Source organism: Triturus cristatus, chromosome 10 (assembly GCF_964204655.1).
Source record: "Triturus cristatus chromosome 10, aTriCri1.1, whole genome shotgun sequence".
NCBI classification, from domain to species: Eukaryota; Metazoa; Chordata; class Amphibia; order Caudata; family Salamandridae; genus Triturus; species Triturus cristatus.
In genome coordinates, this window is record NC_140593.1 from 1,027,332,973 (window position 1) to 1,027,345,228 (window position 12,256).

At 44.8% G+C, this 12,256-nt stretch overlaps 1 protein-coding gene across 1 annotated transcript in view; it reads left to right on the forward strand.

The window, feature by feature from the left end:
- LOC146796472 (retinol dehydrogenase 7-like) overlaps nt 1-12,256 on the forward strand; it is a 70,728-nt gene that overhangs the window by 37,494 nt on the left and 20,978 nt on the right. Inside the window, exon 3 of the mRNA XM_085629073.1 lies at nt 289-547. Coding sequence (XP_085485199.1) covers nt 289-547 — 259 coding nt within the window. The remainder of the gene's footprint in view (nt 1-288; nt 548-12,256) is intronic.

The window sequence follows — 12,256 nt, forward strand, 5'->3', positions numbered from 1 at the left end:
AGTCATGTAAAGAATCCATAACACTGCCATTTACTCACCTATACAGTTATAACTATAACATTCGAATTTCTCTGGTTTTGTACAAGTGAAATATCAAACTAACTATAACGTCCCTGAAACCTATGGTTTTTTCAGTGAATATATCTCTATCTTACAAAATAAGCACTGCATTGTGGGTGTTGTCTCGTGTGGGTCGGGGGGTCCAGGGCTTTATTTATATACTCTCACTTCTTCCCTCAGACCACTTAAGGTCTTACATGTTGCACTTTTTTCATCTTTTCTGTGCAGGGCTTTGGGGCCTGGTAAACAATGCTGGGGTTGCGTACCCAATAGCTCCCAATGAGTGGCTGTCAGTGGACGACTTCAGGCGGGTGATAAATGTGAACTTGATCGGTATGATTGACGTGACGCTCGCTTTACTTCCTCATGTGAGGAAGGCTTGTGGAAGGATCGTCAATGTGTCCAGTATAGCAGGCAGGCTGTCTTTATTGGGAGGCGGATACTGCATTTCCAAATTTGGAGTGGAAGCTTTCTCCGACAGCCTGAGGTGAGTTTCTTAAAAATTGCAACTTATCTTTTGCTCATTATTGCCTTAGACCATCCACTCTGGCCTGCATCTTGATAAATGTGGTTCTTGAGAATGTGATCATCGAGAGAGGACTGTCCCGTCCAATTAATCGGATTGCCTAGAGGATTCTAGAAGCCTTCCCATTAGTATGCTGAGTCAAGCTGGTATTCTATCACAGAATTCTGGAAATAATGACTTTCTCTTTGAATGTGGAATAACTGCACACTTCTGCTAATACTGGATCTTTTTCTGTGTAGTTTTCTATGATTTCGGGGAGAAAATTACTGACATTTTCTGCCTGTTTCAAGCAGTTGATAAGTGTCCGCGTGGGGGATCAGGTTTGGAGGTAGGTGGGGTTTCAGTGGGATGTGCTTTGGTTGAGGCTCGGCCTGTCCAGAGGAGCATCATCTGCTTTCTTTCAATGCTGCAGGGCAGGGTCTGGGCTTAGCTGTTGTTGCGCTCCTTTCCCTGCAGCCCTGAGAAGGTTCCAATGTCTCTGATCCCACAATTATCTGGTGTGTAGTTTTCAGATGTATTAATTATTGCTCGGAGACACTTAGAATTGTAAGTAGCAGAATTTCTGCCCTGGAGAGGAGTGTAATAAGAAATTAGTCTTATAGGGGAGTACATCAGGGTAATGGTTGACCTCAACATCGTGAGCATAGTAAAAAGAATGAGTACAATGCCACCAACCATAAATAATCAAAATGGCACGCAAGGATGTTGCTGTCTTGCAGTTACATTACATTATGTTACATCAATTTGTAGAGCACACTGGTTACTCCAAACGGAGTGTCCCTGCGCTAGGATTCCACACAGAATGGTGATTACAGTGGACTCTAACCAAGAAAGGTCAACGTATTATGGTTGTGTAAAGAACCAGGTTTTTAACTTCTTCCTGAAAACATTTTCAGACCGTTCCTGCCTAAGATCTACCAGTAACGTGTTCCATAGGTTGGCGGCAAGGTAGCTGAAAGAGCGCTCTCCTAAATGCACTCTAGCTATCCTGGGAACTGTCATCAGGGCGGCATCAGAGGACCTCAGGCAGCGATTGGGCTGGTATGGTTGAAACAAGGAGTATAAAAAATAGGGAAATTCTATGACCGAATCATAGAGCCATAAAAGAGATCCTTTCCTTTGCCGAAGTCTGGAAGCGTTGAAGTGTTTTCATTCCAACTCGAGGTAGAGCACATTACAGTAGTCCAATCTGGACCTCAAAAGAGCTTTAACCACAGTTTTTTTGGCTGTGTCATGAAGCAGCTCCAAAATCTTATGCATTATCTTTAAAATGCCAAAGCAGGTCCCTGCAAGATTGGTAATCTGGTCACATGGTGGACCAGCTGTAGAGTTCTTTTTTTACAATCAACACTTCTGTTTTTCTGGCATTAAGTTTCAAGCAGCTGTGATCCATCCAGCTTGCTAGGCCTGCCAGACAGTTCCTAAAATTAGTGACAGACAGATTTTCATCCTGTACTACGGAAATGATTAACTGGGTGTCGTTGGCGTAAGATACTATTTTGACATCGAAAGATACTACCACATACGCTTGAGGGCGCAGATAGAAGTTAAATAGGGTCGGGCTAAGGGCCGAGCTCTGTGGCACCCCCTGCTGCAGGGGCAATATCTCTGATATAAAAGGACATTGAAACACCTGAAAGGTCCGGTCTTGGAGGAAACTGGCCAACCATCTCAAAGCCAGCCCTCTGACACAAAAATCCCACAACTGCTCCGGAAGGAGGCTGTGAAACACTGTGTCAAAGGCCACACTCCGGTCTAATATGAAAAGCGTGGTAGTCTTAACCCCATCAGCCAAGAGTCTCGAAGACTCCAAGGCAAGCAGAAGAGCTGATTCGGTGCTGTTGAGGGGACAAAACCCAGATTGAATCTTGTGCAATTTTTTTCCCTCTCCATATTTTCCATCAGCTGTTGATTTACATGCTTTTTCAGAAAATTTTGCAAAGAACGGAAGCAAGGAAATAGGTCTGAAGTTTTCAGGTTTGGCCGGAACCAAGGAGGGTTTTTTCAGGAGGGGGATAGCTGCTGCATGTTTCCACTGAGAGGGAAGCTGACCCGTAGAAAAAGATCGATTAGGCATATCGCATAAGACAGGTAACAAGGCCTCCATACCGGGTTTAAGTCTCTTAGGGGGGCCGGACCAAAAGAAGAGCCAGATTTACTTTTAAGAACCAGCGACTGAAGTTCTTGAATAGAAAGAGCAGTTATCTGAGAAACGTCTCCTGGACAAAGCGGAGGGGAGAACTAATGTTTGCTAGATAGGGGCTCTCTGGAGTCTTTCCGAAAGATATATAGATCTTGCCTATTTTGTCAAAATAGAAATGGACAAGTTCATTACGTGTTTCTGCCAAGGGGCTGATAACTGAAGAGACACGCTTTAGAGAAGATAGGGATTTGACTATCTGAAAGATCTCCGGTGGGGAGTTCTTGGAAAGTTTGATCTTCTGGGCAAAGAAATAGCTTTCGATTTAGAGTGCGGAGAATAAGATGGGCCTCCCCAGGCCCAAAAGAACCTACTTCTCTTCTTCTGGGAAGCAGAAAAACAAGCTATCCAAATTTTTCAGGAGTAAGAATAGAGCAACACAACTATGTCTTACCGATCCAGACATTTACCCTTGCCTAGGATCACAACAGTGAGGATATACCCTAACTACTTACCTTATCTCCCTCAGATCCAAGAGCAGTTTCAGTCAATAAAATGTCACATTACATGATATCTTCCTTGATGCATCTCAAACCATCTACACGTGCAGCAAATGCAGGTTTCTAAGGCAGAAGAAACATAGAATCGTGTATGACTGACATTTAGGCTTATTGGGGTACCCTTTAATTTGCCACTTAAGCGCACACCGCTCTCACATTCTGGCACATCTTGTATTCTTCTTCTCTATGTGAGTATGACATTGATATCTCTAACCTTATGACACTTTGCTTAAAATCCCTCTCCTCTGATAACCTTTGCCCTTCAGACATCAAGGCCTTCTCTTTTAAACAACTGGCAGTATGGACTTTCCTCAGTCCCTCCTTTCAGGTGGAAATATACCCAAACAATCTGCAAATCTCATCTCAAGCCAATACTGAAAAAACATACCTTTGAGCATAAGATCTACAGACCGTTTTCCAGTGGACCATCATGGGTAAGTGGACTGAAAGTGCTGCAATTATGCCACTTAACTAATCTGCCACATCTGTTTGCTGATACCCAAGTCATTTTACTTCAGAATTGTTTATTTGGCTGCACGATGGCCCAGCCATAAAAAACAAGCAATTGCCAGACAGAAAAAGGTGATTAAAGAGGAGGTCTGGAAGCGCCGACAAAAGCGGGTAGGATAAGAGCTAATGCTCCATTTTGGAGGGTTATCTATCAATCAATCAATCAGCATTTGTAGAGCGCGGCACTGTCACCCCTGGGGGTATTTGGGCGCTTGGGTGCAAGGTCTCAGTAGAAAAGCGAGGTCTTGAAGAAACGAGCAGAAAAAAGGCAAACCAGAGGGCAGAAAAACTAGTAGAAAAGGCAAAACAGAGCAGAAGAGGGTAAAACAGAGGGCAGAAATACGAGCAAAAAAAGGCAAAACAAAGGGCAGAAAAACCAGCAGAAAAGGCAAGACAGAGCAAGAAACAAGCAGAGGACGCACAGAGGACAGCAGGTAGACAGATAGCAGATGGTAGCAGACTGCGGGCAAGCTGGACAGGAGAACTGTTACATGTGGAGCTGGCATGAGGACCTGCTGTTATCAATGTTCTATTCTTTAAGGAGCCAGGGGACCCCACTGTTGAAACTCTTATCCTGCCTGAGGAGTGGGTGAGTCATTTCTCCTCCATCCATCTTGTCTCTCCGATATATTCTGAGAATAGAGCGCCCATGATGGAGTACTTAAATAACTTTAGTCATTTCTCCTTTATTTACTCTGCCTCTCCTATAGAGCCAGAGAATAGGGAGCATGCGAGGAAGGAGTTAAACAATTCCGGTCATGGGAGGTGTGCATTTTTCTCTTATGAAAGTGAGTAATGCCCCTAAAAGCAGTTAGAAAGGAAATGCCCCTGGTCCGAATGGGGTTCCCTTAGATTTGTTTCTGGTAAATATAGACCTGTGGGCCCTACTGTTAAGTAATGTTTTTAATGCAGTGACCACGATAGGCACTCTGTTCTCCTGTAGCCAATCCAAAATTGTGCCTATATTTTAAAAAAGTAATAAGGCTGATCCATGTTGTTAATCTCCCTTTTAGACTCTACATTAAAGAGTTAGGGTTGAGCAGAGGAGAATCAGATTATTTCCAAGGCACAGTATGGTTTTCAAAAAGGTATGGGCGCAGTTGAACTACGCAAACACAAGGAGATGATGAACGGAGCGGTGAAACTTTTCAGACACTCACCCCCAGTCACATATCTGGGTTGAATTCATCATCCTTCTTTAGCTCACTTCACCACCTCAGTTCAGACCCAGCTATATGCAAATCAGTCTTGACCCTGTGCCTCATGGTAACAGTCCAGCCCAAACTGCCAAGCCAGGTCTTCCCTGAACCGGAAACCAGCATCCTGGGACCCGTGTCTGGGTAACACCCATCGTCAGCCAGGCTAGCTTGAATCCAGTGGCAAAGTGAGCAAGGGACCCACGTCTGGGCATACCCTGCCAACTTGGGGCGATCAAAGCAAACACAAGGAGATGATGGACGGAGCGCTGAAACATTTCAGACACTCGCCCCAGTCACAGGTAAATTAATATGTTAAGGCTAAACCTTTTTCATATTTGGACCTTAGTTGTGAGTTTAATTGTGTAAATTATGATAAGCTGTGGATTATAATGAAAGATTTGGGAGTAGAGTAGGCCCTAATCTCCTTTCTAAGGCAGCTTTAAATGAACACTAAAGCTAGTGTCCATTACCGCAAACACAGTAATTATACAGACGTGTTTGGGATTTATCGCGGAGTAAGGCAGGCCTGTGTGTTGGCACTCTTTTTTTATTTTTATTATACATTAATAGTATTGAAATATGTTTAATTGAAAGACTTTGTGATTACATGCAGGTAGGTTCACACCCTCTCCTAATCATGCTCTATGCATTTAGGCACCTGGACACCTAGCTTGCCACCTGCTGTAGCTTCCATTTCTTGCTTGTTTCAGACTGATCCAGTGACATTGCAGCTGCCCAGTTTTCCTGCTGGGGTTTTCTCAACCAGGTTTTCCCTCTCACCGTTCTTCCCACCAACAGAAGCCCCGCCCACCCCAGGACCTACTTAATGCAGGCCTCAGCGCGACCACATCAGTAGGGCATTGGACACCTTGCTTGCCACTTGCCTGTGGCCTCCAGTTCCTGACTGATCCAGTGACACCACAGCTGCCCAGGTTTTCTCACTAGGGTTTTCGCACTCACCATTCTTACTGCCAACAGAAGCCCCGCCCACCTCGGGACCTACTTAAATGCAGGCTGAACTCAATGGGTGTGCCGCTAGTGCACCGAAGGTGTGCCAAAGGCACGCCTGTCTGTGCTAGTGCAAGCTTGGGCCGTGGCTAGCGCCACTACCTCTGGCCCTCCAGTCCCCAAAGATACACCATCACCGAGCACTACACCCTCGATGCCAGAACAAACAGTGCCACCACGCCGACCCACGCTCCAGGGGATTAACTTTCACCTGCACCCACTGCCCCTTCACCTGCCACTGCACACACACCAGCCACTGACCAGCCCCACCCGAACACACCACAGACACCACTTGAACAAAAACAACTTGCATGCGCCCTTCTCAACACACGCTCACTATACAAGCATTCTACTAAATTACGGGACCTCATCGCCACCCTTGCACCTAACATCTTCTTTCTCACTGAGACCTAGCTCAAACCCACATCAGCCCCAGACATTGCCACAGCGATCCCGGACAGATATAAAATCACTCGCCAGAACCACACCAACAATCAGGGAGGAGCAATAGCCATCATCCATAAATAGACCATTTAGTGTACTACCATACCACCACCTCCATTAAACATCTCAACTTCTAGCTCCATACAGACAACAAGACAACCATCAGAGGCACCCTCACATTCTGACCCCAGGCACACACTCCAGTTTCTGCAACACCATCGCAGACTTCATTGCACCCCTAGCCTTAGACTCCAAAGACTACCACTTCCTCGAAGAACAAAATTTCCACATCGACAACCTCAATGTCAAAAACACTACATACCTCCTCGACACTATGAGCTGCCTCGGATCAACTCGGATCGTTCACAACCTTACACACACCGCAGGACACACACTGGACCCAATTTTCAGCTCCAGCAACTGCGTCAAATACAGCCATGTCACAGAACTCACATGAACCCATCACTCCATCGTCCACTTCAGCATCTCCAGCCCCCACACCGCCACCCCCAAGATGACCAACACCCCTACTAGAGGTGGAACAAAATCTCAGAGAACAGCTGGGCGAATGCCCTCCACACCTCCAACCCTGCTACTGCCAACCAGCCCCAACAGGGAGTGAAAAACCTCAACACCTGGATCACCAATTGCACAGAGAGCATCATCCCCCATCAAGAGCAATATCCAGAGAAAATCCTCCAAAAAAGGCAGCTGGTACACCCAAGGACAGCGAAACAAGACAGCAAACCGTTGTAGAGGAGATTGCGCAAGCAAGCACACCTCCGACAGGGTAGCCTTTTAGACCTCCCTCAACCTCTACCACCGCCTGCTGAGGACAACATAGAAGATAGCGCTTGCCGCACGCATCAATACCAGCGCCAACAACACCAAGGAACTTTTCAACATCGTTAAGGAAACCTCCAACCCGTCTGCCAGCAAAAACAACTTCACACCCTCACAGGAGCTGTGCGACAACCTCGTTGAGTTCTTTAACACAACATGTACGGAAACCTTGAACCCCAACCCACACCTACAGACACGTCACCACCGTAACTGACACAAACCACACACTGACTACCTGGAACATCCTCTTCACCCAGGACACCACCTCCACCATGAATCCATCCACTCTGAAGCTCCCTCAGACCCATGCCTGCACCACATCTTCAACCTCGGAAACCAAAGGATCGCCAGGAACTCACCACCCTGCTCAACACCTCAATCACCCCTGCAACATTTCCCAATGCCTGGAAACATGTCGAAGTCAGACCATTACTAAAAAAAAACCTCCTCTGACCCCAGCAAAATCAAAAACTATTGACCAATCTCCCTTCTCCCATTCCCTGTAAAGGTACTGGCAACGATCATCAGCAATCAACTCATGACCCAACTAGAGCAGAACCAGCTACTTGACGCCTCCTAATCCGGCCTACTCAGCAATCACAGTACCAAAACTGCCCTGATTGCAGCCACCGACGACCTCTGAACCCTCTTCAACAGAGGAGAAACAGCAGCTCGGATCCTCCTCGATCTCTCAGCAGTTTTTGGCACCTTATCCCACCACACACTGATTGGAAGATTCCACGACATTGGCACCAAAGTGCCTGTGCTCAGATGGATTACCTCCTTCCTCATCAGAAAAACCCAGAGGATCCACTTCCCACCTTTCATGTCTGAACCCAAGGTGATCAGCTGCAGTGTCCCCCAAGGCTCATCCTTCAGCCCCATGCTCTTCAATGCATATATGACCCCGCTGGCTAGCATCCTCAGATCCCACGGTTTACACAAAATTGATTGCGCAGATGACACCAAACTCGTACTCTCACACACCGACGACCCCACCACCACCAGAACCAACTTCTACAGATGCATGACAAACATCAGAGTGGATGAATAACAACTGCCTGCAGCTGGACACAAACAAGTACTGATCTTTGGCAACACATGGAACGACTCCTGGTGGCGATCAGACCTAGGACTCGCAACCATGCCAGAAACCTCGCAATCATCATTGAGAACAGGCTCACCATGAAATCACAGATGAATGCTGTCTCTTCCATCTGCTTCTTCACTCTGCGCATGCTACAGAATCTTCAAATGGCTACCCCTAAATACAAGACGCACCATGACGCGAGCCCTCATCACCTGGCGACCGGACTACGGAAATGCTTTCTATGTAGGAATCGCCACATACCTTCTACAGAGACTTCAGGCTATACAGAACACAACAGCCAGACTCATCCCCAGCCTTCCCCAATGAACCCACATCACACCCCCTCAGGAAACTCCACTGGCCTCTGTACAGAAGAGATGCCAATTCAAGCTGCTGACCCACACACACAAGGCTCTACACTACCAAGGACCCACGTACATTAACCACCGTCTGAATTTCCACCAACCATCGAGAAGACTACGCTCTGCCTCCCTTTCACTTGCCCATACTCCCCGCATCTACCGAAGCAGAAGTGGAGGACGTTCCTTCTCCCACATTGCAGCAAAGACCTGGAACAGCCTCCCTATTCACCTCCGGACCATTACCTCACTTTCGAAATTCTGCTTGGCCCTCAAGACCTGGCTGCTCGAATAAGCCTCCAGGGCATGCAAGCACCTAGATACCCTATTAGGTGATTAGCCGTGCTTTATAAATCCTGATTGATTGATTGATGCTGATGATGCCGATTTTAATGGCATGAACCAGAAGGAGGTTGCAGCACCTTATGGATAATTTTGTGTTCTTCATTCAGAGTCTGAATTTAATCTTAAACTGCAGCAAGGCCTTAACTATGATTCGTGGACCTGCTAAAAAGTGCTCCTGCACCCATTTGTTTGAACAGTAGTAAAACTGTCATTTTCTTGGTATGCCTTATTATGATCGGATTAAATGGGGGCACTTAATGAAGATCAGGAAAGCGAATTTTGAGAAAGCAATTGTGGCTGTTGCAGCTTACGCTTGCAAGATGACTCCTCAGGATCAGTGCGAAGTACAATATGGTCCACCTCTTGACATACCCAATCCTGCTTATCATAAAGGTATGGAGTTTTAGGGTGATCAAGAAAGGGAAAAGTTAATGGGAAGGGAAGGAAACAGCAAGGAGCGAGGCCTGTGAGAAAACAAATGAAAATTATCACTAATACAAATCCCTGTACTCATGAATTCTAGAAGGTATGGGAACTCAAATACCTAATATCATGCAGTACTCTCTGTGAGAGTCGTAAATTACCCACTACGCAATGTCTGGGCTAGAGGTTCTCTCTCACAGTGCGTGAATCTTAAAAGGAAAAAAAAGCAAAGAGAAAACATTACCATCCACAATTTCTTCCCTGACACAGATATGCTTTCTTGACTATAAGCACAGAAACTCTTATACATACCTAAAAGCTAGGATAGTATATGCCTAAATACTTTCTCCAAGAACAATTAATTGAGTATCTGGTGATTGTCCAAACTCTGTGAGAGATAATGTACAGCATCTCCATTACTGCAGAGAAAGGATCTTGAATGTGTATATACAAATGCCAATGCCTTTGACGAGGGGCATACCAGAATACACAAATGTTTTCTTACAGCAAGGCAATCCATTGTAAGAGAGTAAACAAAACAAATGTCATGTACTTGATTCCAAGTTATATTCCAAGGTTAATCCTTGGAATATAACAAAGTCAATGTTCCATGAGAAACCAGGAAATATCTCTCCATCAGGCAGAACTTTATAATGCTCCAAAAATTGCAGACAACGTACTGGGGAAAACAAACTGAAATATAAACAGTGTCCTCCTAGGTGCTGAATATAAACTCTAAAATTATGGCGCTTGTGTGTCTCTGACTCCCACCTTAAAGAAAGCAGCCCTTTGTCCTTTGGGCGAAAGTTGAAAGAGCTCACAGCGCCGTTCGCACTTACTGGGGGTGGAGGAAAGGACACCAATGCAACCTCAGGAAGCTGCAGAAGTCTTCCCTACCTGGGAATCTGTAAATTGCGGCAGCATGTGATTTAAATGGAATACGCCTCTCTAACAGCCGAGAGTAGGGCGTATCTTCCGTGAACGAAGCGGACAGGACCGCTTCAAACGCTCTCACCACTAGAGCCTCAGTCCCACGATTCTCTACTAGAACAAATCGGATGAAAGGAATTATGCACAACGGCTGATGGGCGGAATTCTGGGATAAAAAGGCCTTCCACCCATCAGCTGGGGAGTATTGGGCCCTCAGAATCATGGGATCTGTAGTTCGGGTGGCCTTCTAAGGAAAGAATAGCATACTAATATGTAGGTGTACACTGCCAATAGTCTTAGAGTTCACTATGTATTCACACTCCGATGACATATAGGCTATGTCCTGCTCAAATCCTAAGTATGAAGGTGCTTTAGTAAGTCTAAATCCTGACCGGGCAGAAACCAGAAAAAAGCGGAAGAGTTGTATATGGCTAAATTTATTTCTGCAGGCATGTAAGTACATTGTGATGAGAGGAGTATGCAAGATCATAATAAGCAATAGACAATAGAGTGGAGAACAAAAATGAAAAAATAGAGCGAGAAAGGAACATAAATAAAAACTGTATCCTATTAAAAAATAAATTGCAGAGGAATAATATCATTGGTAAAACAAACGATTTTTTTTTTAATATTAATTACAGAAATTTAGATCAATTATCTATACTGGTAATGAGTCATAGAGGTTTGGGTACCTCTTCAATCCGAGGATTATGTGAGCTGGCAGCCTTTGCAGAAAAGTCCAGGAAAGTCCTCCTGGATAACCAAAGAAGGTCTCTTTTGATGGCAAGAGATATTAGATTGACGTATGCTCTGTCAAGTCTGTGATTTGTTTCAGACACCATACCACCAGGCTTGAAAGGATATATTAAAAAAGTCTTTCCATCCTTTGGTGATCTGCTGAAAGGCAGCTGCAAAAGTTAAATTCAGTACATGATCATTGTCTGAATGAGAAGACCAGTCCTCTGAAATGCTTCCAAGAAACATATTGATGAAAGTAAAAGGGATGTGTCTGTGAAAAATATCATTTATCTGCTTCCAAACTTTTAACCAAAATTGATATGTGGAGGGACATTCAAATAGCATATGTTTAATGTTGCAGGGGGTGGTATTGCAGTGCCAACAGGAGGAGGGAGGATTTATTCTATGTGGCGTGGCTGGAGTGATCAAGAGTCTATTGTAAATAATCAAGTTTGGATGGCATTAGCTGCTGTAGAGGATTTCTGTAATTTAAGCCAAATTTTTATATATATATATATATATATATATATATATATATATATATAATCGCTGCTCCGTTTGTTTTGCCTCGTTACTGCACTCGTGAGCGGGTGCCCGGTCCAGCGGGGGCAAACCGCTATATCTCCAGCTCCTTACTTCGCAGTAAATTAGGGTCAGCACTCCCGTTAGGTTAAATCTGTTATCGATTTTTTTTCGCAAATTATTCCAATAATCGATAACAGATTTAACCTAACGTGAGTGCTGACCCTAATTTAGTGCGAAGTAATGAGCTGGATATATATATCTATATATATATCTCTCTCTCCAACCAGCTCACTTTCCCAGTTAACGGCGCTCTTTGATGATGCGATATGATTACATATAGGAGGGCAAAGAATCTAAAGGATGATCTGGTACACAGCCATCTACAAGTACCAAACAGAATCCCAAGAACATGGTTAAGTACTAAAGGGTTTTTCAAGTGTAGCACTTGCAAAGTGTGTGCAATAGCCCAAGAGATGAAAGAAATCAAAATGGCAAACAGAAAAAAATGGAAAATCAACCAATTGATAAATTGCAAGAGTCAATTTGTGATATACAT